This window comes from Podarcis muralis, chromosome 3, assembly GCF_964188315.1.
Source record: "Podarcis muralis chromosome 3, rPodMur119.hap1.1, whole genome shotgun sequence".
NCBI classification, from domain to species: domain Eukaryota; kingdom Metazoa; phylum Chordata; class Lepidosauria; order Squamata; family Lacertidae; genus Podarcis; species Podarcis muralis.
The window spans coordinates 120980088-121005518 of record NC_135657.1 but is presented as its reverse complement, the minus strand read 5'-3'; the positions used below and the strand labels follow the sequence as shown (position 1 = coordinate 121005518).

The 25431-nt window shown below is 45.8% G+C and overlaps 1 protein-coding gene across 6 annotated transcripts in view; it reads left to right on the top strand.

Annotated features, from left to right (window-relative positions):
- The window catches only part of ADGRF5 (adhesion G protein-coupled receptor F5), a 53676-nt gene that overhangs the window by 5897 nt on the left and 22348 nt on the right, over positions 1-25431 (top strand). For 3 of the 6 annotated variants that reach the window (XM_028721825.2, XM_077926618.1, XM_028721829.2), the window contains 12 exons: positions 3512-3563; positions 4434-4599; positions 4779-5005; positions 7735-7854; positions 8281-8341; positions 13995-14165; positions 14579-14755; positions 15515-15633; positions 17664-17722; positions 20548-20693; positions 22623-22826; positions 24215-24430. In XM_028721825.2, the coding sequence (XP_028577658.2) occupies positions 5003-5005; positions 7735-7854; positions 8281-8341; positions 13995-14165; positions 14579-14755; positions 15515-15633; positions 17664-17722; positions 20548-20693; positions 22623-22826; positions 24215-24430 (1276 nt within the window). In that variant the 5' untranslated portion in view covers positions 3512-3563; positions 4434-4599; positions 4779-5002. The remainder of the gene's footprint in view (positions 1-3511; positions 3564-4433; positions 4600-4778; positions 5006-7734; positions 7855-8280; positions 8342-13994; positions 14166-14578; positions 14756-15514; positions 15634-17663; positions 17723-20547; positions 20694-22622; positions 22827-24214; positions 24431-25431) is intronic. The other 3 variants (XM_028721828.2, XM_028721830.2, XM_028721831.2) reach the window with 3 other exon arrangements.

The following is a 25431-nucleotide window of genomic DNA, read 5'->3' as shown; positions in this document are numbered from 1 at the left end:
TTTTTGTGTTTTGTTTCCAAAAATATATGCATCTTTATGTGCAGTTCCTACAATATACATGTATTTGTACACAAAAATGTGCATATTCTTTCAAGCCCCCCCCCTTTAAAAAATGCTCCTGGTATTTGTTTAGCAAATGCATGAAAGTTTCCCTTTTTTATTTTTAACCTGAACTTGTGTAAAAACATTCCCCTGTAGTCCATTCTTGTGCATGAGTGGAGAACCCGTGGCCTCTCAGACACCAACAGTCCCCAACCCCCAGTATCCCTGACCATTGGCAATGCTGGCCATTAAGAAGGGGGGGGGGGTTACATACATTATAAATAACAAATGGCAATGGCACCTCAAAATGCACTGTTTTTGGAACTTAACAGTACCATCCTGTCCATACCTACTCAGAAGCAAGCTCCATTTAACTCAGCAAGACTTACTCCCTGGTTAGTGTACACAGCAGGGGTAAGTAACCTTCTGGTATGACATGGGTGGGTGTGCCTTTGATTGTGAGAGCCTTGCACAAACAAACGTCCCCCTCCCCATAAATGATGTGTGCAAGTATGAAGGGAAGAGTTTATAGCGGACTCAGCAACACTGGCAAAGAAAAAGCGCTTTATAGGCATTGTTCATGTATTCTAACACTATGACACCAGATGGCGCTGTGGAGTTCCGTTTTTGCCAACCCAGTTTCTCATACTGTACAAAGTTTGCAATGCGATTAACTTAAATGCTTCTTTGCTGTGTCTAGATCCAGCCGGCCTCCTCTCCACTCATCCAAAGCCAGATCTGATGAGCAGGGAGGGACTTCTTTGCATCTGCATCTAAACCTCCCCCCTCCAAGCACTGGGTCTTTCTTTTTTCTTTTTGCTCCGGCTGCTGCCCCAAACCATGGAGTTTTGGGCAGTCAGAAAAGTTTGCAGGGTGTGTGTGTGTGTGTGTGTGTGTGTGTGTGTGTGCATCAGGCACTGGGCTTTCCCTCTAAATCTGAAATTGCATTCCTAACCCTGTGTGTGTGTCAAAGCCCCAAGCGAAAGCAACTCTGTCCATGTGCAGAGAAGTCACTGCTGTGCCCCATGCCAAGGGCAGAACAACTGAGCTGCTGTTTCTGCCGTGTCTGGAACTGGAGTCTCCCACTGACGACTGCTCTCCTGTCCCAGCACACTGAAGCAGGAAATACGTCAATGCCTGCTTTTTAACCTCTAAATCCTTATCACGGCAAAAGTTGACACTTCAATCCTTAATAATTTTTGCTGTTGCTGTTGATATGAAGCTGCTTTATCTGTAAAGGTCAGGGCAGATGTGCTCTCATTCTCACAGCTTCTCCCCTTGATTCTTGCTTTGTGTAGGGTTTTGTTTCTTACAAGTCATAATAAGCTGTATCATACCCTCCAACATTCCTCAGATGAAAAGAGGGACATTTCTCACTCCCCCTCCCAACTGATCCTCTTCAACCCCCTGTTTTTGTGCCCCTTCTTCCCGCAGAGCATTTCCTATCAGAAGGAGGATGAGTGCCCCCATCCCGACATCAAGGGGACACGGGGCACAGGCCCTCCACCATCCTGAGAAAAACCCATCATCCCAATTTTATTTTATTTTATTCTTTGGTAGATTGACAAAAAGAAAAACACACACCAATAAGCAACTTTTAGAAAGGGGCAAGATTAGATGTGGATGCACAAAGCATTTATTTTTAGATCAAGACTCCTTCCACTCCTCTCTGCCCCCTTTCTTCCTGCCTAAGGGGGGCCTGCCCTCTGTCTGCCCCTCAGAGCCCCCTGCTTGGGGGGGGGGTCCTGCATTGGACTCGCAGCTGCCTGGTGACCAAGCGCCACAGAAAAGTGAGGAGCCAGGAAACAGCCCCTTCCCTTGCCTTGCAAGTGCCTCAGGACCACAAGACCTCAAGAACTGCCTCTCCCCTTCTTTGTTTCCCTCCTCCACGTGAGGTCCGGAGGGTGGCAACACGAGAACGGGGCCTTTCTGCAGTGGCTCCCTGCTTGTGGAGTGTTCTCCCCAGGGAGGTTCGCCTGGTGCCTTCCTTATATATGCTTAGGCGCCAGGCAAAAATGGGATTGTGTCTGTAAGAGAGTTCTGTGCAGGGAGCGCTCTCTCTCTCACCCCACTGCGCAGCAGCTGGTGCACAGAGTTCCTGCTTCGCACAATGCGACAGAAAGTTATCAGGCACGTTGAAAGCTGTGCAAGAGACCTTTGCAGGCCTCCCAATCCGCAGGGCCTACAAAGTCCCTTTACGCCAAGCCCTGCCCTTTCCTGCCCACACCTGACATTGTGTATGACATCAAGTGTGGGCTGGGTGGGTGTGGCCTGCCCAGTATGACCTCTGGGGCCAGATGGGGAGGTTCCCCATGGACTGAAGGTTCCTGACCTCTGGTAACACCTAAAATAATGATTTTTTAAAAAATAACTTAACTGAAATTTTGGGCATCATATTTGGATTTGTTTTCATTTCTTCCTCTGGTTGTTGTATAATTTTTAAATATTGCTCCATCCTTATTCTGAACTAGAATTAATTTGAACCATTTTTATGTATCTGTGATGGTCCTTATTGCTCAATTAAAATGCCTTACTTTTGTGAGAAATAAGGTAAAGGTAAAGGTACCCCTGCCCGTACGGGCCAGTCTTGACAGACTCTAGGGTTGTGCGCCCATCTCACTCAAGAGGCCGGGGGCCAGCGCTGTCCAGAGACACTTCCGGGTCACGTGGCCAGCATGACAAAGCTGCATCTGGCGAGCCAGAGCCGCACACGGAAACGCCGTTTACCTTCCCGCTAGTAAGCGGTCCCTATTTATCTACTTGCACCCGGGGGTGCTTTCGAACTGCTAGGTTGGCAGGCGCTGGGACCGAGCAACGGGAGCGCACCCCGCCGTGGGGATTCGAACCGCCGACCTTTCCATCGGCAAGCCCTAGGCGCTGAGGCTTTTACCCACAGCGCCACCCGCGTCCCAATTAAAATGCCTTACTTCTCACAATATATTGTGAGAAATATATTGTGCTTTAATAGCACATGGGAATTATTTTAATCATAGGAAACTTATCTGTTGATATTTTGATACTGGAGTGAAACTATGGGCTATTATTACTCAACCAATTAACAGTGCCATTGACAGAGCAACCCAGGTAAGGAAGGCTTCTAGGGGCAGCTTTCTGGAAAGGGTTACAATACACACAGGTTCTGCTAGAGGAACACAATGCGTTCTCAGGAAATGGTTTGTTAGGCGAGCATTCACATAACAAGTCAATGATTTCCATTCATTCCTATGGGGAAATTTCTAATGCATTCCTGACCCCAAATTTTGACGCCAAAGGACAGAAACCCTGCCCAGAAAACTCCAGGAAAAACCCCTGAAACCCTGCAGAAGGCAAACAAGGAAGGAAAAAAAATATTTGTCTAATCTCTTCCCCCACCCCCAGTTTCTGGGAAAACAGCTGTCACGGATGAGTAAAACAGAAAGAGTAAGGCTTGTTTAAGGCTGCTTGTTTTTTGTTTTTGTGTTTTTTACAGCACTACACACACACACCTGACTTTCTGGAAATCTGAATCTGTGGTGTGCAAGGTAAGGTTTGGGCGCTACTTCCTTGTGTTTGGATAAGGGACTTTTCATATAGCAAGTGCTAGTGTTGTGTTCAGTCTTGCTTCCTGCCTGCACTAAATGACAGGGCTTTAACAGCAACTTTAAAAAAGAAATGCTGCTATATATTATTGTGCCTTCCCCATTGCTGTGAGAGAATTAAACTATGCCAACAATATACAGTGGTACCTCGCAAGACGAATGCCTCGCAAGACGGAAAACTCGCAAGACGAAAGGGTTTTTGGTTTTTTGAGCTGCTTCGCAAGACGATTTTCCCTATGGGCTTGCTTCGCAAGACCGAAACGTCTTGCAAGTTTGTTTCCTTTTTCTTAACACCATTAATACAGTTGCGACTTGACTTCGAGGAGCAACTCATAGCACGCGGTGTGGTAGCCTTTTTTGAGGTTTTTGAAGACTTTGGTGGTTTTTGAAGCTTTTCCAAAACTTTTCCGACACCGTGCTTCGCAAGACGAAAAAAATCGCAAGACAACAAAACTCGCGGAACGAATTAATTTCGTCTTGTGAGGCACCACTGTATTAGTTCTTAATTTAAATATTTGGCATCATGCTTAGAAGCAAATCTGGCAGTAGAAGTCCTCCTTAGCTATGCTTGGAGGCAAGGCAAGGCTGAAGCTTTTCTGTTGGTGTTTTCTCATCCATTTCATTGGTAACAAAAACCCCAAACAAACAAACATGACAAATGCATCTCTCAGAAGTAAAATGCCTGTGGAACATGTTTGCCTGCTTGCTCAGATAAAATAAACTGAAAAGCTTAGATCAGGTGAATGGCATCAGGAAATAACTTCGACAATCCCACTGAACAGACAGTGAAATTCAACTTCCTCCCTTGCCCAGATCCTGCCTGCGCAGCAACGCGCAGCTCACTTTCTTTAACTTGCTGCCTTGGGCATGACTTCCCTTCAGTAACCAGCAAAGCAGGAGCCCCGGACTGCGCAGGGAAGGAGATGTCCACAGATCCCAGATCTGCATAGGAGGGCTGCGTCCAGAGAAAGCTGATCAGGTAAAAAAGCAGGACTGTATCTTATGTGCCTTGGGAAGGAGGAAAGACATCAGATTGAGGGGAACCCAAGAGACAGCTATAGCATCACTTCACTAGGCTCTCTCCAGGAGGAAAGGTGAAAAGTCTGAGTAGTGTCTGAATAGAGTATTTGCTCATTGGGAACCATTTGTCAACCCCAGGTCACGGAGTCTGAAATCTACGACAAACGAACTTACCTAGGAATAAGTCTCACTGAACTTAATGGCACTTGTCTGGGCAGCCAAGCCTAGACTTGCTCTGAGATTGTTTGCTTTATAAGAGGAGCTGGATTAAGGAGGAGCAATAGTCTTTCTCCATGAATGAATCCAAAACCAACTTTGAAGACACAGCTAGTACAGTTTTTGGAGAGGAGACACTGCTTTGAATGGTATGTTTTGGGGGGAAAGAGGAAAGGCCAACATTAATTCCATGAAAACATCAATCTACAGACCCATTTTTCATTTTCATATATAGTTAAAGTGTTGTGTATCATTTTAAAGAAAATATATATATGGCAACAGATTTTCAAAATGGCAATTTACACATGAGTAAAACAATCAGAAGTATGACACACAAGATAACTCAGAACTTCTCTAATTGTTTTCTAAAGTTCAGTTAAAGACCTCTCCAGGAAAACAGATAATAGGTTAATGACACTTTATCGTTTTGATAATATTTCTCATTTGGTGAACTGACAATAAATTTTATCCTAGGAGCAGAATAAGACCACCTTCAGATAACAAAATTTATGTTGGGCATGCCTGTTACATTGGTCACAAAAACATGCACCTCCTCTGCCAACGAATGAAAAGAAAAATCTACATGATTTAATTTTATTTGAGATTCATAACCTTAAGCAAATATGATAAGATGTTACCTGAAACTTTTTTACACGCACCATTTCTTGTGACCAACATAACAACACAATGAGCAACTTGAGGAGCATAAATGTTCTATCGAGTGTGTTCACCACATGCCAGAAATCAAGAAGCCAGGATTCTTGTTGCTCAAAAATGAAAATCACAGGAAATTCCAACAGTATTGGACTGGCAAGTGAAACTTTTTGAGTATATAGAATTGGCCAAAATGACCTATAAAATCTGAGATCAAAAAGGGTCAAAGTTTGAGGAAGAATGGGGAAAATTTGTTGCTTATATAAAGATAAATTGCAGAAGTTTAAAAACTGCAGCGGGTCTGACATAAATCATGTGATGTGCACAAAAAGGGAATAAGAATAAGAATCTGTAGGAGAAGATATGTATTGAGAAAGCTGATGCGGGGGAGGAGGGAAGTCAAGGCGTGAGTATGCGCTTTGTAAAGAAGACGGTACAAAATGTTGATTTTAAAAGATTGCTTTATTTCTCTTTTTGTTTTTTTGTTTTTATCATTTGTATCTTATGTTTTTCTTTATTCTCTTTTGTTTGTGAAAATTAATAAAAAGAATTAAAAAAAAAAAGAGTGTGATAATATAAACTGTGGCAGGAGGTGGCGGCAGCAGCAGCAGCAGCAGCAGCAAGCTCTGCCATTCCTCCAGAGAGCTTAGGTGCCCTTCAATATTGCAGCAAGGGAGAGCAAAGGGGCTTCTGGGCTTTCTTTGTGAGGATTATGCTGAACTTAATTCAGCAAATGAAACTAGTGGAGGAGAGGGGTTTCCGGTCACAGTCTTTCCCCCCAAATCAGATCTGCCTCCTGTGCTTTGAGCATCACTTGAGCCCAGACTCTTACTTACTGAGGCCTCATCCCCACTGACCTTTTGCCCCCTGCTTCCGAGGCACAGCTCCACACTTTCCCAGCCTGTGTCTGAGCGCCTCTCGCCAGGGGCGTAGGAAGGGGGGTGCGGTCCGCCCCAGGTGTCACCCTTGGGGGGGCACTTACTGAGGGGCTTGGCCTGCAGTGCTCCTGAGCCACACGTCTCTCCTGGGAGTGACGCAGTGGCTTGGGGCCCTGCGCTGCCCTCATGCACAGATTGCCCCGCCCCTGCCCCACCGGTTGCCAGAGCAGCTAGGTATGCCCCTGCTTCCTGCCCCACCCTGGTTTCCCCAGGAAAACCCGCTCTTTAATGCTGAATTGGGACAAACAGCAATTCAGGGTTTCTGTGGAATTGATTTCAGTGGTAAAAAGTGGGATTTCGCAGGGAAAGCGCTGTGGGGAAGTGATCAGATGCAGAGCTTTAAAGCGTGGACCTGTGCCTAGAAACATGGCTCAAAAGGACGTCTGGAAGAGCCCCGGGGAGGAGCCACAAGTGTCCCACAAGCACCAATTAGTTCCTGTATTGCAACAATTACAGTTAAGCACGTGCTGCAGCTCCAGGCGACATGTCAGTTAGGCTCAGAGGTGGACGTAGAGGAGCGTGAACTGCTTGGTCTCACGGGGTGCAGAGCCTCACGGGTGCCAAACTATGTTGTAGAATGGGAGGTGGGGGGGGGTCGCTGCATTTTGGTGTTGTCCAGGGCGCTGCTAAAATGTGAGAGCCCAAGGTCCACCACTGTCAGGCTGCTTTGCAGAGATATGGGGCTCCCTCATCATCACAGGGCACTACTGGTCTCCTCCACTGACTGGCTTTCTTTCCCCGCTCCGCTTGCATCACACTAGTTTTCTAGAGCCACTTCAGTCTGTTTTCTGGCCTGGTTTTGGCATCAAAATAGCACCAGTTGCTCTGATGGATGCCTTACACCAGACAAGAGGCAGTGTCCCTGTGAGTTCTTCTGGACCTCTTGGTGGCTTGCAATACCATTGACCATGGTCTTCTGCCCGACTGGCTCTCGGAGCCTGGTGGCAGTGAGTTGCAGGGGTGCTGTTTCTCCCTGGGCTGATGGGATCCAGAAGGCGGCTCTGGGGTGCCTTGAGTTAATGCTATGGGATCCTGTCCCCCATGTCGGAAGGCTTTAAAGGAAAGAAGGATTACAAACAGGAAGATTGTAAAATAAGAAAAGGAATTTGCCACAGAACAGCAGCAGCAGCATAATGAAGGAACAGTGTGTATATAGGATTCTTAAAAAACAAACGTGCTAACTTTCTCTACAGCCTATTCTTCATAGGACTGACTCTTTAGAAGGGAAACTATGTTAATTTTATTTTAAAATAATAGTAGAATATCATATTTTGATTTTCTTGTAGGTTCTACAGCAACAAAACACGGGAAAAATGCTGCCTTGGAAGATAACAATGTTCTGTACCCTCATAGTTGTCAGCACAGCTTCCCAAAATTTTAATTTTGGCTCGTTCACCCATTCACCTGTGAGTAATGTTTTCTGTGTGTAGCTTCACAGTTATCTATGAGCATATGGCTGTTCTTTCAATGCAGAGACACTCTGGAAAGCATGGCAGGGTTGGCCAGAGCTATCCTCCTGTGGCCACACTGCTGAAGCCAGCCATGCCACAGGGGGAAGGGGCGGAAGAGCCCCTGCAGAAACCGTATCAGGACTTGAGGTGGCCACCCCAATTCACCCCTGTGGCTTTCTGACTCCTACTTTAGAGAGCTCTGAAAAGGCAGAGGCCCACATTTCTTCAGATCTTGCTTCTTTCTGAGCACACTCTGACTTTCGAGACTATCGGTTCATTAGGGATGAGTGGGTTTAGCTCTTCTTGGAACCCCTTCCCCCCATTGTATTGCTCTTAACCAATTTTCCTAATGTTGTGATGTTGTGGGTGCATCTCTTTCAGATTTACAGCAAAGGTAACGGAGGAGAGGAACAGAGAGAGTTGCACAGGCAGAAACGGCAGGGTACGTTAATACTTCTCAACAGTGTGTTTTGCTTGAAGGCAGAATCTTTGTTCTTAGATATGCAGCCAGGGTACTCTGGCCTGAACACAAGAAATCCTTTTCATCATGAAAATATTCAGATGAACTGTTTGCTAAGAGCATAGTACAATTCAGGCGGAAGAATGGAAGCATCAAAGATGAACAGGTTTATGCGTGGTTATTTTAACTTTAACAATACTTTCCACCAGTTTCCCCCAAACAGACACTGAGCTGACTGACTTGTAATTTCCAGGATCCCCTCTGGATCCCCTAAAAAAAAAAGGGTGCTCCATTGGCCACTTTCCAGATCTAGAACTGTCATTCGCTTTGTCATGCCTGGATTGTTGGCGGGAAAGTGGGGTTTAATACCCAACCCACAACAGTGGTACCTCGGGTTACATACACTTCAGGTTACAGACTCTGCTAATGCAGAAATATTACCTCGGGTTAAGAACTTTGCTTCAGGATGAGAACAGAAATCGCACGGTGGTGGCACAGCGGCAGCAGCAGCAGCGGGAGGCCCCATTAGCTAAAGTGGTGCTTCAGGTTAAGAACAGACCTCCAGAATGAATTAAGTTCTTTTTTTAAAAAAAAATAATTTTTATTAATTTTCCAAACATGTAATAAAAACAAACAATAAAACAGAACAAAACATACAAACAAATAAACATGTATAATTTCAAAAACTTATTTTCCTTCACCTTACTTCCCGGACTTCCCCATACCTCCCTTTTTCTGCATCCTTACTTCTACCTTTTCACAGCAACCCTCCATTTAATTAATTAACTCATCTTCATTATAATTCCCTTAAGTTTATGATTTACAGCTGCAATTCTCTGTTTCTTAACACCATAACATCTCAGCACTCCTCAATGTTACAACAATTTTTAAGATATATTTTAAATTTCTTCCAATCTTCAGAATGAATTAAGTTCTTAACCTGAGGTACCACTGTACTGTAGTTCAGGCTGGACAGCTAATAGGATCCAGACTCCAACTGTCAGTCAAAAGGACATTTATCTGGGCATTGCAAGTCAATGTGAGACAACCTCCACCAGCAAGTACGTACCTGAGGGGCGAAGCCCTTACAAATTCTCCAACAGGAACACCTCTGTAGCCAGTCTCTGTGAGGATACCAGTTAACGCCACCCAATACCACAACATTTCCTCCTTTGGACATTTCCTTGATTTCATTTATCATCTCAATATCTCCCAGCATTTTCATCAAGAGGATGACAGCATGTCCTCGTTACTAAATAATTATCACAGAGTCTGCCTTTGGGGGATTCCTGGCTTGCTGGACTCACTGTCCTCTTTGACATCCAGAGAGATATGTCCTTCTCTGTCCTTCCTATAGTGCTTATATCCAGAGATAACGGTGTCCTACTGGTTGTCTCCATTTTCCGTTGTGTCCACTATGTCAATGTCATCCTCTAAGACCAAGCACTCCAGTTCACCCATCTGGGCTCAGCATCTTCTAGCATTAGCGTACGGTGTCTTTGGCACTTGTGTTTTGGCCAGAGGTATTTTGTGTTAAGGGTTTCAGAACGTACAGGGTTAACAGTTCTGAGTGACGTTCTGAATGACGTCTCACATCATGAGGCGTGGTTACAGTGACACATACGGGAGTGGTTTCTCTCTGTGTGTTCTTCTCTTCCGCTCTGTCCGAGAGGAAAGATGTGCGAGTCGTCACCGGGTGCTTAAGACTGAATTTACGATGTTATGCTACACGAATAAAGGCTGTTAGAGATAAGAGAGAAGCCTGCGTGCAAGTCTGAGTTATTACCCACACACTGCAGCAGTTTTGACCGTTGCGTATCGCTCTGCTAAACCGGCCAAAGAGGCAGGAGGACGTTTCCGTGATCGCCAGGGAGCTGCGTGCGCAGAGGAAGTCTGCTGGGCTCCATTTTGGCCCTCTTGGCCGCCACAGGTTATGGGCACTTTGCCAAAGCTTTGAAGCTGTTGCAGGAGAGACGTCCCATGTGTGGGGGAGCCAACTGGGAAGACGCTGGAGCCAGCTAGAGCTTTGCTTTCTTTGAGGCTGAAAGGAGCTCGCTGGGAGGAGACGCTGATCTGCCGGGAGCCGGAGGAAGCTACTGCTGTTGTTCGTGAGTACGCTTAGCCCCGGGGGAGGAGATGGCAGACAGTCAGGAATCATATTCCGTTCCCTTCGAAAAATTAAACGGACAAAATTGGCAGGAATGGAGCTGGAAGCTAAAGGCCTGGCTGGTAGCCAAGGGGCTGTGGGAGGCGGTCCAAGGGCCTCCACTGCCACCAGCGGCGGCCGGTGCTTCGGCAGCGGAGGCTGCAGCTGCTCACGCTTCGCAGAGAAAAAACCAGAAAGCCCTGGGAGCTTTAGTGCTCAGTTTGGAGGGTTCACAGCTACCCTTGGTGGAGGGGCTGGACACTGCTCAGGAAGCTTATGCAGCGCTAGAGAGAGTGCACCATAGGACCACGGCTGGTGCAAAGATCCACACCACTAGACGCTTGTTTGAGATGAAGTTGCGTCCAGGTGGCAACATCAGACAGCATGTTACTGAGATGCTCTCTGTTTTCAATGAGTTGAGGCTGTTGCAAGTCAACTTTTCAGAGGAGCTGAAGGTTTATATTTTGCTCAGCTCTTTGGACAAAAGTTATGACAATTTGTGTCTAACTTTGGAATCGATGAGTCCCGCGGATTTGACTCTGCAGTACGTGACGGGACGCTTAGCTGACGAACAGGAGCGCCGTGTCAGAGAGAGCAGGGCTGGCACAGGGAGCCCATCCAGTTGCAGGGGGGCCAAGCCGCCAGCTGAGAGCTCTGTTCAGGCTTTTTCCACTCGTCAGTGTTATGTCTGTGGGTCCAACAGCCATTTCAAAAGATCCTGTCCGCAGAGGAACAGAGAGGTCGGGCAGGATGTATCCAAGGTCGTTTCCCATGGGAACCAGTCCAGGAGAGGAGGTCAGCGTGGGAACACGAAGGAAGGACGTGACTCAGAGAGTGGAGGCTGTTCTTATCACCTCACTGCTTCTATGGCAACCTTAAAGAACAACTCCAGCAAGGACACGATGATGCGCTGGATAATAGATTCGGGAGTGAGTCATCACCTGATTAGAGAGACACCTGCTGTCGGGATGCGGGACTGCAGGGCTGTTTCAGCTGGGAGAATTTTTCATTTTGCTAATGGATCACAAAAGCCAGTTTCTAACGTTGCAAATGTTTATGTTTCCTTTTTGCAGGCGCAGCTGGAAGTCTACGTTGTGCCAGAGATGCATTGTTGTCTGTTATCTGTACCTGCTCTTGTAAAGGAAGGGTACAAAGTTTGCTTTGAAAATGATGTCTGTTCCATTTCCAGAGGGGGGAAACAGCTTGTCAACGTGGAATGCAAGAACAATCTCTTTGTTCTGGAGACACCTCTGGAGGGTGGGGGGAATGCGGAAAGAGCACAGGCGCAGTGTGCTAGTGTTCCCAGTCATGATTCATGTGTTCATCTGTGGCACAGGAGAATGTTGCACAGCAGTTTGGAAGATGTGCAGAAGTTGCCCAGCTGCACTAAGGGGTGCAAACTCAAAGCATGTGGGAGATCCCTAGAGTGCAGGGCATGCAAAGGGGCAAAGGTACAAAGGTGCAGTTATCCCAGGGTGGAGAGGGTAGCCACACAACCTTTTGAGCTTGTACACACAGACCTGTCAGGACCCATGGAGTGTCCGAGTCTGGGTGGGGCCAGGTATGTGCTGACGCTGACAGATGATTACAGCCAGAACGGTTGGTCTTTCTCGCTGAAGACGCAAGGCGAAGCGGCGCAACTGATCAAAGATTGGGTTGCGGAGGTGGAACTAAGGTTTTCCACCAAGGTGCAAGGGTTCAAGAGCGACCGTGGGTCACAGTTTACTGGGTCTGCTCTGAAGGAGTTTTTCAAGCAAAAGGGAATACGTCACCAGGTGACGGGTGCTAAGTCTCCTCAAGAGAGAGGTGTGGCAGAGCACAGGAGTAAAACACTGGCTGAAGCTGTCAGGGTTCTACTGTGTGACTCTGGGTTGCCTCAGAGTTTTTGGAGTGAAGCTTGGAAAGCTGCCAGCTTTACATTTAACAGGTCCTATAACCACGTTATAGGTGACACACCGTTTTTTCTGTTGCACCGGAAAAAACCACAGCTACACTTCTTCCGCGTGTTTGGGTCCAAGGCTTTAGTGCCTATACCAACAGCTCAACGGAAGGAAGGTGGTCCAAAGTACCAGGAAATGATCTTCTGTGGGTACGAACCTGAAACCAATGGGTGGAAGTTTGCATACCCAGGGGGTGATCAGACCAAGCTTCTGGTCAGTAAGCATGCTGAGTTCTGTGAACAGGATGGGTGGTCAAGACTCAGTGATGGTCCTGATTTTCTCTCAGAATGTCTGTCTGATTCTGAGGAGGAAGGAGAGGCAGAGGCTGAGCCTGTTGCTGAGGACCAGGTCTCTGATGAGGGTCAAGCACAGGGTTGGGTTTCTCCGCAGGTTGTTAAGAGGGAACTCAAGAGTGAGCCTTCATCTCCTGTTAGCAAAGTCCAGAAGGCCCGAAGACGCAGCAAGTCAGAGGGGGAGTCTTCTGATGTAGAGGACACGCTTGCTGACCCCAATGGGTCAGGAGGAGCACCTGAGTTTGTGCTCAGACGGTCAGCATGCACCATGAAGGGTGTTCCACCTGAGAGGTTTGAGGTCACCAGTGCGTGGGTTGGTTTCGCACAGTGCGATTCTGGGAGTGTTGAAGGGGTTCAACAGGTGCCTGGGACAGATGCCAGAAGAAGGCAAAAGGCAATGGGAGGTGAGTTGAACTCAAAGAGGTCTGTAAATAGGTGTTCACAGTTTCCCTCAAGATGCGAGACGAGAGGGGGTGTTAAGGGTTTCAGAACGTACAGGGTTAAAAGTTCTGAGTGACGTTCTGAATGACGTCTCACATCATGAGGCGTGGTTACAGTGACACATACGGGAGTGGTTTCTCTGTGTGTGTTCTTCTCTTCCGCTCTGTCCGAGAGGAAAAATGTGCGAGTCGTCACCGGGTGCTTAAGACTGAATTTACGATGTTATGCTACACGAATAAAGGCTGTTAGAGATAAGAGAGAAGCCTGCGTGCAAGTCTGAGTTATTACCCACACACTGCAGCAGTTTTGACCGTTGCGTATCGCTCTGCTAAACCGGCCAAAGAGGCAGGAGGACGTTTCCGTGATCGCCAGGGAGCTGCGTGCGCAGAGGAAGTCTGCTGGGCTCCATTTTGGCCCTCTTGGCTGCCACATTTTGGCCTCTCTAAATTGCTATCCTGTGCCACTGCAATCATTATTTTTATGGGGCTTTTATGGGATTTTTATGCCTCCCTCATTTGAATCATCATTTTAGAAATCTTCATCCAAGGGCTGAAGGATCTTGGCTCACCCACATGAGAGAGAGAGGGAGAATGAGAATGGAAATGAACACATTCAGGCTCAAAACCGTGGAAATTTGTTGGGACAAGGAGAAAGCCAGCAGCCCCCTGGTCCAAAAATGTATTCTCAGGCGAGGCCTCCTTGTTCCTGATCCTGAGGCTGTCTTACGTATAGAGAGATATAAACGATTTGTGAGAAGGAAACGGAGTTTGTGATTGGTAATTATAACATGCCTAACTTATCAAATTGTTTTCCAGATGTGACATTAGGCATCTCGCCTGTAGAATACACGATTGCTGTTGAGATAAGTCTTCCAGATTCCTCCCTCCTGGGGGCCCTCAGAAGTTATTCAAACAGCCTTAGCTTCCCAGTCTCAGTAAATGCTTCTGATCCAGCTGTGAACATTTCAAGCATTGATGTCACCACAGGTGGGTTATATGTCACTAGTTTCCACTTTTTAAATTGGCTTTCTCTGGTTTTAGGTTATTGTTTTGTTTTTAAGAAAAGGGGGGAAAGTCCAATGAGAAGAGGCTAGATTTAAAAAATATCTGAATTAGACTAAATGTAGCTGGCATTTTGTGATATTTCCAGAGTAATTTACAGCTGTACTGTAGGGTTTTCTACATTGTAAAAAGAGATGGCGAGCTCTGCTACTACAGTTTTAGCCAATATTAGAGAAACTGTCCAACTGTCTGGTCAAACAATGTTGACAACTTTCAAAGAACTATTTGTGCAGTGTGAATGTCATGCACAGAGGGAATTATAATTAGGAAGCAGACGTTGCTCAGCAAAATACCCTGTCTCACCTGCAGCCTTCTTGTTCCATGCTTTTTTACCTTAGTGTGCAGCTCAGGTGGCCCCCAGGGCACCCACTGCTCTTGTGAGCCGGGCTATGAATGGCCGGCCAGCGCATGCAGAGCTACTCCAGCCTGTCCCAGGGCTGCGCCGGCAGGAGAGAGCTGCACCTGCCTTGCACAGCGGCCTCCGCGGGGGACCTACTGTCAACCGCAATCTGCAGGTAGGAGGGGGGGGGTAATGGGCAGGAAATGAGGACAACCATACTGGGAAAAGGAGTATTTCACATTAGGACATCTGATTTTGACGTCAGCAGAATTTGAAATTTGCTGGATTTTGACATTTCATTGAAAACACTTTTATCCCTTTCCCCAAGGAATTCAGGGCAGGGCCATCTCATGAAATTTCATTTCAGCTTTAGAATTCAAACTTTGCTTCCCAGTGCTTTTTGTAACATTTGAACCCCTCACTTGTCACACATTTACCATGTGAATTATCTCAAAGATGGACTGCAATCCTATACTCGCTGACCAGGAGTAAACCCTGAATTCAGTGGAACTTGCTTCTTAAAGAGAGCCCAGCAACGACTCTGGTCTCTCCTGCCTGCACCATGGATTAGGGAACTCCTTCCTGAGAGAGGTCTTCCGCAGGACTTGCCTCTCCTTTTCCCTGACCTCCTTTATTCTTATTGCTACACTCTCTGAGGTCTCCTCCCCCATTTTATTTACAATCTTATTCCTGCAGCCAAGCTGCTCTTCCTCTACATGCAATTCCATGTGCTTCCAGTGCTGCGGTTTAGTCTAAGGTCTCTCTTCTTTGCTGTGTGCAAAACAACAAGACAGGAACAGATATTTAAGATTTGAGGACAGATTGAAAGAATTTTATGGTGATTTTTTAAAAAAACAAAATTTATCGCTGTGTAGTAATCAGCAGTAGTTGCTACTACTAGTAATACTACTTTTCCGGTTCTTTTCTACACTAGGTGTTACGTTTATATACATTATAAAAATGTCTGTCCGGCTTGACAAAGACTTTGAAGATGATCTGAGAAATCTGTCCTCTAGCATGTTTAAGCGATACAAAAGTGATTTGGAGAAAGCGGTATGTTTGAGCTGGTTCTGCATGTGGCAGAGATATATTGCATTTCTGTTATTATTACAAGATCACAGGGCAGTTTACAATATAAAAACCCAAAAATACATTGTTGCAAACAAAATGATTCCCCTCCCCCGCCACCGTTAAAATGGCCATAGATTGTTTAATTAGTCAAAGGCCTGGGAGAAGAGGAATGTTTCATTCCACAAAGAGCATTCCACAAATGGGGAGCCACCACAGAAAAGGCCAGTTCTTGTCTTGCCACCCTGTGGGCATCCCACAGAGGAGCCACACAAAGAAGGGCCACAGCCAATGACTGCAGGGTCTGGGTTGGTTCATATGAGGAGATGCATGTGCGAGATTAGCAGCCAAACCTAACAAACACATATTCTTGCTAGCTAGCATACGGTAAAGGTAAAGGACCCCTGACACTTAAGTTCAGTCGCGAACGACTCTGGGTTGCGGTGCTCTTCTCACTTTACTGGCCGAGGGAGCCAGCGTTTGTCCACAGACAGCTTCCGGGTCATGTCGCCAGCATGACTAAGCTGCTTCTGGCGAACCAGAGCAGTGCACAGAAACACCATTTACCCTCCCGCTGGAGAGGTACCTATTTATCTACTTGCGCTTTGATGTGCTTTTGAACTGCTATGTTAGAAGGAGCTGAGACCGAGCAATGGGAGCTCACCCCGTTGCGAGGATTCAAACCGCCGACCTTCCGATCGGCAAGCCCAAGAGGCTCCGTGATTTAGACCACAGTGCCACCCGTGTCCCTTGCTAGTTAGCATAAGAAGGGGCTAATACTACAGAGCTATATTGCTGATAGGCAGCTACTCAGACTACAGAAAATGTAGTTGGCAGAGAGGGCTCTATGTGATGTCATTTCCCCTCTTCCCCTCTTCCCTCCCCCTCCCTCCTCTCTCCTCAGCCAGCCATGAGGACAGACGTGTCCTGCACTTGCTCCAGTTCCAGGCACAAGCCTGAGACTGTTTTTACTGTAAATATAAGTATTTCCCCTGCATAGTTTTTACTGATACTGTAGCTGAAAACTAGTGCAAGACTATTGAGTAAATAAATCATATTTTGAGCTTACTTGCCAGTTGTCCAATTAAATCTTAAGCAGTGCAATAAAGGGAGAAGCCAGCTTGATTTGTAGCTGGACTTAATTAAAAGAAGGCACCACTTACTGCCAATTCTGACAGGCCTCCATGTTGCTGCCGAGGATGGGACTTCTAAAACTCTGTTCAGCCCATGAATGTGAGACCTGGAGAGGTAAATTGCAATTCATATATCCTCTCCCAGCTATTAAAATACCTCCTACAAGGTGATCCTTGAGGTATGGCAGTCCTGAGGTTTTCATAGGTCAAAACTTCATGGTACATGTTATAGTGCAACATACCTGCTGAGATTATTCTAATAGCTATCTGCAGAAGATAGATTTCATATCTTCAAAAAATATCTTAAGGGATCCTTACATGGGCTGCTTTGGAAAACTGCTCAAAAACTGATTAGTGCAAAATGCAGCTTCCATGTTATTGACTGGGTGCTATTATCATGTTACAGCAGCACTGTGCCAACTGCACTGATTCCGAGGGTGTTTTGGATGCCCTTAAACGGGGCACATTTAGTGAGTTGAGGTGTGTGAAGGTTATCCATTCCAAAATGGTTCGGAAAGGGTCCAAAAACTATTGAGCCCCCAACATACTCCTGATGGTGACACTGGGCTCCTGATATGGCCTGGCGGCCTTGCTGATTTGGAAATGATTTAATTAAAAAAGAGATTCTAATTGCAGAAGCTGAGTGGAAGTATTTTTAATCTTTAATGGATCATTTCCAAATTGGGTGCAGGTGGGCCATCCATAAACAGTTTAATAAAATCAGTAACAGAGTAATAAAGTAATGTAATAGATTCATTTCATTTCATGCATGAAGTAGGCATGTTCAAAGTCTACCAAGTGAAATAAAACAGTCCGGTTTCCTATGAGGTTTTAATTGTCTCATAAAGATGTCATAATTTATATTGTTGGTTTTTTTTCCAGTTTACCAAGGGATACAAATCATTGCCAGGCTTCAGAAGTGTAAAAGTTGCAGGATTCAGGTATAGAAAACATTCACCTTCTTTCCCTTTGCACTCACATGGATTACAGGAGAAAATAAAAAAAAATGCTTTGATCTTTGTACATTAGTCAAATTATTGAATTTAAATGTTTTAGAAAAGCACTTCCGAGAAAGAAGTGCAGTTTGGAATGGGCTTCCTCAGAAGGTGGTGGACTCACTGGAGGTTTCAAAGCAGAGGCTGGATGGCCATCTGTCACGGAAGCTTGAGCAGAGATTTCTCAGTTGGGGGAACTTGAACTAGATGCCCTCAAGGTCCCTTTGAATTCGACAATTCTATGATTCTGTGGCTGTGCGGCCATTCCAAGTGCTGCCCATCTGCAAAGAGCCCGACAACCTGCAAGTGACCACAGGGCTTTCTTAAAGGATTCCATCTGGACACCTTGTTAATTTTAAAAGGTAGGCGCAGCACACACAAACACATGCCTGCTCCCCCCCCCCACGTTTCTTGACCCCCCTTCCCCTTTTGGGAGGAGGCACCTTCGTTTTGCCTCCACCCCCTCAGGCAGTTGACATTAAGGGTGTTTTTACACTTCTGTTTATTGTATGCTCACTGCATTTCCAGTGCTTACTTTTAAATCCATGTTAATACAATGTTATCCAAAATGCAAGCGAATCCTGCACTTTGTTATGAAATACTGCTCTTGGATGTGCTGTTCATCATACCAGTTTCACACCGAATGGAGTCCTTAAGTCATTCCTGCTTGGTCTCTAGCCACAGTGTGAACACCTTTGCCAAAGCAAAACATAATATTTATTTGAGTGTAAAATAACCTCAGCACCTACAAATTTTATTCCACATCCTGGTTAGCATGAGGTTGGGATGCCAGAGCCTAATTAAAATAGCTTTTGGCAGGGGCTGCAACTTGCCCATCATCAGGATCAATACATAAATGTGAATATTTACTAGCATTTAAAATAGGATACGGACAATTTTATTTCAGTTTTAAAGCCTTTTATGTTTTTAATATTTTGCTTTCCTCTCCATTGGCCAGGTAGATAAGGTGACAAAGAAGCTGTAGCTGAAACTAGTTTCTCCTTTTCCTTCCCAATATCTATAAAAATCTTTTTAAAATGTTAAAAACATCATTAATTTTTTCATTATTTATTACATAGAATCATAGAATTATAGAGTTGGAAGGGACCTCAGGGTCATCTAGTTCAACCCCCTGCATTGCATGAAGACAGATGCAAAGTTTATCCGTTCTGCCTTCTCCCTGTCACCCAATAGTATTTCTCTGTCTTCTCCATGCAGAGCACCTGCCACTTGCTTCTTCTTCCTCTTGCTTCAAGCATAGCCAAAGAAACCTTTTAAAAATTGTTTTTAACCTCTCTTGCAAGCCTGAGCTCATCCTTAGCTGGACCCAGCTAACCTCCTCCTTGCAACTGTTTGCTCCTCCTTTGTGATTTCCCCTTTCTTCTATTTCTTATACATGCCCTTCTTACATCTCAGCTCATCTGTAAGCTCCTTAGATGCCTCCCACTTTTCTTGCTTGTTGGTATTGTCTGCATTTGGGCCTTCAATATTTCTCCTTTAAGAAACTCCCATCGATCTTGGACTCCCTTCTTTTTGAGTATTTCTGACAATATAATAATAATAATAATAATAATAATAATAATAATAATAATAATAAAAATAAAAATAATAAAAATAAATTTATTATTTATACCACGCCCATCTGGCTGGGTTTCCCCAGCCACTCTGGGCAGCTTCCAACCAAATATTAAAAACAATACAGCATCAAACATTAAAAGCTTCCCTGAACAGGGCTGCCTTCAGATGTCTTTTAAAGAGAAGATAGCTGCTTATTTCCTTCACATCTGAAGGGAGGGCGTTCCACAGGGCGGGCGCCACTACTGAGAAGCCCCTCTGCCTGGTTCCCTGTAACCTCACTTCTCGCAATGAGGGAACCGCCAGAAGGCCTTCGGAGCTGGATCTCAGTGTCTGGGCTGAATGATGGGGGTGGAGACGCTCCTTCAGGTATACAGGACTGAGGCCGTTTAGGGCTTTAAAGGTCAGCACCAACACTTTGAATTGTGCCCAGAAATGTACTGGGAGCCAATGTAGCTCTTACAGGACCGGTGTTATGTGGTCTCGGCGACCACTCCCAGTCACCAGTCTAGCTGCCGCATTTTGGATTAATTGCAGTTTCTGAGTCACCTTCAAAGGTAGCCCTACGTAGAGCGCGTTGCAGTAGTCCAAGCAGGAGATAACTAGAGCATGCACCACTCTGGCGAGACAGTCCGCGGGCAGGTAGGGTCTCAGCCTGCGTATCATGGGATCTCTCATACAGTGATGCTTAAGCTTTTTGAAATTGGCCCTCTTAAAGTTCAGAGTGCCTGTCCAACTACACTCATTGTTCTCTTGCCTATGTAACATGAAACCCAAGAGGACAGGATCACTTCCTCCCAAGTTTCCGAGTACTTCCACTTGGTCAGTCAGTTCCTCCCTATTGGTGAGGATCAGGTCCAAGATAAAAGATCCCATTGTTGCTTCTTCCACCTTCTGAGAAATGAAATTGTCAGCAAGACAATGGAGGAATTTTTTGTCCTTTCATTCTTGGCAGAGTTTGAGTTCCAACAGATATTTGGGTAGTTTTAGTCTCCCATGACTACTATATCTCTTCTTTTTCGAAAGTTGGTAATCTGCTCTAGGAAGGCATAATCTAAGTCTTCAGTCTGGCTTGGCGTTCTATAGCAGACCCCCACAGTAAGGTCACTGTTGTTTTCCCACTCTTATCTTACAATTTATACCCATATATTAATAATGAATCTGAAATAATCAGGTATGATATCCTTTTTGCATAGACCTGGAAGCATCATGGTTCAATATGAATTAACATCAGCAGTGAATATGCCGCCTGAAAGTGCAAATACAGATGCAGCTGAAGCCTTAGATCGTTCCTACAAGATTGTGCCCACATCATTTGAGGTGTCTTCAATGGAAGTGCATGGTAATGTCAAAAGCCTGCTTATTGAGATGTATATTATAATTTTAATGGTAGAAATGCCATTTTTCTCCCACAATGAACACACATATAAAACACCCTCCAGACCACCCCATTTTGATTATGGAGGGAGAAGCTGCGCCCCCTCACACTCTGCCTTTAAAGCACATTCAAAGCACATTCTCTCCCTCAAAGACTTTTGATCCCTGCAGCCTGCTAAAGAGTTGCTGGTAATAGCAGCACCTTGAGGAGGAAGCTGCAGTGCCCAGAATCATCTGAGGGGAAAGTGTGTTTCAAAGTCACAGCATGTGCACAGCCTGTGTCCCGGGTGCTCAGTAGCCTCTGGGCGTGCTGCAGGGTGTCTTCGGAACTTTTTGGTGGAAGCTTCATGTTCTGGTTTCACAGAGCTCTCCAAATAGTTTTATGCAAGGAACTTGTCGTTCTGTTGTGTGTGCAGACTGATGCACCTTCCCCAATATACGTGTATGAACACATCTGCACTCCAAGGGGAAAAGTTTAACCTTGCTAGGCCAGAAGGATCCTGCCATCTAAAGCTCTGTGTACTCTGCACCATGGCTTCTGGCTGTGAAAGGGGTCTTCCCTGCATCCACACAACAGTAAGAATCAAGTCAAATCTACCTGTCTTTGGTGGACGGGTTTTTAATAGTCATTAGTCAATGGGACGCGGGCGGCGCTGTGGGTTAAACCACTGAGTCTAGGGCTTGCTGATAAGAAGGTTGGCACTTCGAATCCCCACAATGGGGTGAGCTCCTGTTGCTTGGACCCTGCTCCTGCCAACCTAGCAGTTCGAAAGCACATCAAAGTGCAAGTAGATAAATAGCTACCGCTCCAGCGGGAAGGTAAACGGCGTTTCCATGCGCTGCTCTGGTTCGCCAGAAGCGGCTTAGTCATGCTGGCCACATGACTGTATGCCGGCTCCCTCGGCCAGTAAAGCGAGATGAGCGCCCCAACCCCAGAGTCGGTCACGACTGGACCTAATGGTCAGGGGTCCCTTTACCTTTCCCTAGTCAATGGGTATTAACTGCTGATGTGGGAAAAGCAGGGCTCTAGCTGCTGGTGGGGGACGCGGGTGGCGCTGTGGGTAAAAGCCTCAGCGCCTAGGGCTTGCCGATCGAAAGGTCAGCAGTTCGAATCCCCGCGGCGGGGTGCGCTCCCGTTGCTCGGTCCCAGCGCCTGCCAACCTAGCAGTTCGAAAGCACCTCCGGGTGCAAGTAGATAAATAGGGACCGCTTACTAGCGGGAAGGTAAACGGCGTTCCGTGTGCGGCTCTGGCTCGCCAGAGCAGCGATGTCACGCTGGCCACGTGACCCGGAAGAGTCTGCGGACAGCTCTGGCCCCCGGCCTATAGAGTGAGATGGGCACACAACCCTAGAGTCTGTCAAGACTGGCCCGTATGGGCAGGGGTACCTTTACCTTTACCTTAGCTGCTGGTGGAGGAAGGGATAAACTCAGCTTCCTGGCAAAGAGCAATGTTGCCAGCATCATACATGGTTGTCAATGTATCACATTAGGAATATGTATTTGGGTTGCAATTGCAGATGATACTCTGCCAGTGAAAAATGGGAATAGAGATTCCTCATTTGCCCTGGAAGGTGGGAAGCACACCTGCCCTTTGGTGCTGCTTTCATTCTAAACATTCTAAACCCACTCAGCTAAACAGCCATTGGTCACTTTGGAAAATCCCACTTATAAAACTCCATGACAGGAAAGCAAGACATGTTCACTTTTGCTGCAACCACCTTTGGTCAAGGCCTTTTCTAGACTCTGCAAACTAATTTTCCAAAGCTTTCCTGGGTGCGTTCAGAACAGCAGCAAGTGAAGCTGTGAAATGAATAGTTGATGCACTCTGTATATGTAGCAAGAAATAAAGCTTTCTTTTCGTTGGTTTTGAGAACTTCTCTTTTTGCCTTGCAGGTGGAACAAACATCTCCATTTCTCCTGACGACATTTTTGAGGGTGATACAGTAACAATGACATGCGAGTCAAATTCTTCTTCGGGGGCAATCTGGCACTTCCCAGGAACTTTTAGCCGTGGCAGGGAGCTTCTTAAAAATGACACTATAGATGGAAAGTCAACATCAACACTGAAAATTACAAACATTAAATTGGAAGATGCCGGTAATTCTAGATAGAAAAGTATTTAAGTCAAGAGTGTAAGAATTGCTATACTGAGCAATTCTATACTGCTATACTGAGTCAGACCTGGGCTTTACAGTCACCTCCTACCAAAGTGAGGACAGGGGAAGTAGTCTGTCACTAGGGAACATGGGGAACAAATACAGATTATTACCCTCTGTAAGACAATACTCCAAAGAATAAAACCACATCAAGCAAACACTCCAATATTCTGCATCAAACAAGGCTGGGAGTGAATTGGGTGGCCTGCAGTGACCATCATATTCGACAACAATGACCATCATATTCTAGGATTGTAACATACAGAGTGACATGCAATGGAAACCTAGATTCAGAGAAGGGGTGCAGCCATGACTGGGGCTCCACAGCTTTCTCTGTGTCTTGTTAAATCAATTCTGCAGGTGTTCTTGCCCTTCCCAAGGGTCATGCACATCTAGTTGTCTGACCATAAAAATAGGTGTGTCCCCTGGGGTCTCAGGTGTACCAGGAGGGGTCATGCGACCTGATTATCTCTCATGATTAGTTAATGTTTCTTTAGTGAGTTGGCAATCTTTATGTTACCTATGATCTCCATTCTGCGGAAGGAACTGTGGGAAATCCAGAGCTTGAACATCTTCCACAGATGGCTACCCAGCCTTGGCTTGAAAATCTCCAGCAAGGGGGAGTCTGCCACCCTCCAGGCAGAGGCAGCTAGTGCCCATTGCACCTGTGCCAAAACTGCACATAGTCAAAACACATCGAGTGCCATGGGGGTGTGTGGCCAAAGTCTTTCCCCCCGAGGCCTGTCTCCTTTTAATTATTTTATTTTATTTTATTTTATTTTGCCAAGCGCATAAAGCTGGATGGGCACAAGGTAAATGTGAGTATGTTGCGGTCTTACTGTATAAGAAATAAAAGAAATAATAAAAATTGGATTTAAAATGTAGCATCTAGCACAGCATATCACAATTGTGCAACAAGCAGAAGAACCCTTAAATGGTCTACCAAGACCACCAGCCATTTTCACTGAGAGCTGCTGGTCTATCTCCTCCTTAAAGTAAAACGCCCAGAATGGAAGGCAGTTCTCCAGAGCAGACCAGACCAGAGCAGAATAGAGAGGAACCAAAGCTTGGAAACCATTAATGCAGCCTAAAATTGCCCTTTCAGGGGAGCTGCTCCACACACAAAACGGCTGACTCTTATGCAGATCCTTTGCACATTCAGATCACCGGTGTAAATGTAAAGGTTTTGCCACTCATTTAATGCTTTGATTCAATTGAGTTAATTTTATCATGGAGATGAGACAAGCTGGAAGGTTCACAGTTGGATCTGGAAATGTTTGAGCACATTGCTTTATGGAGCTAAATACCAGATTTTTGTCTTTTTTGCAGGTTATTACCGTTGCAGCTTTATGGAATGGATTAATAATGTGTCAGTCATACATGTTGCTGGGACTAATATAACAGTCTCTCCAATCAAAATTGTGCCCTCAGAGGACGTTGTGATTGTATGCAATGGTGACACTAAAGAACTGAGTTGCTGCACAGACAGAGATATGCAGTTCTTCACTTATTACTGGAAAACAAATGGAGCAATAAATATTTCAGGTATGAAGTGCAAGAATCTCTCTTGGCTCCTAAGTGTGCCTAAAACGTTTTCTTTGCCCAACTCCACACATGCATCTCTCTCACAACATTTGCAAAGCACAAGGAGACCTGTCATGAGTCAGGCGCCTCCTGCACTGCCCTGTTTCTCCTGCGCTGTCATTGCTGGCTCCACAGAGTGGTGAATCACAGCAGTGGTGGACTTTGGGCTTTAAAATTCCAGCAGCACCCCCACCCTGGCCACTCACCTTCCATTGCTTGTCATTGTTGCTCCCAGTGCAGGTGAACTGCTCCTGTTCCCCTAAATCCGCCTCAGATTGCAGGCAGAGCCACAGCAGCCTCTGGAGTCAGCCAGGAGGGCCAAGGCGTTGCTGCTGCCATTCACTGCTGGTATCCCTTTGCCTCCTTCACAAGGAGAGGCCCTTTTTTCCCTTGTGAGGAGGGTGGGGGGAGAGAAAACTGCAAGGGGGAGGGGGATTATTGATTTGTTTTTGTTCTTATTTTTATTATGTATTTTGTGTTTTCTATATTGTGTTCTTATGTTGTGCTCTGCCCTGAGATCTACAGATGAAGGGCAGCTACAAATTTAATAAATACTAATGATAATAACACTTTGGTTTTGTAAGCATTCCTTGTGAGTCCTTGCAAAACACTTTGAGGGTTTTTGTTTGTTTGCTAGTGTATGCAAGAAATGACCACAAAGCGAACAGCTTTTGATGGGAACTGGGGGTGTTCATTCATTCCTAGTCACAAATTCCTGCTGCCTCTCCTTGTCTTCCAGTGGCTCAGTCAGTAGAGCAGGAGACTTTTCATCTCTGGGTCGTGGGTTTGAGGCCCACGTTGGGCAAAAGATTCCTGCAAAGCAGGGGGTTGGTCCCTTCCAGCTCTACAGTTCTGTGATTCTAAGTGTGGTATCTTTGGCCTAGAGCAGCTTTGGATACGGCCGGGAGCAATTGTCTGGCATGTCCCTGAAAACATCCTTCTGGAATTAAACAGGCCACTTT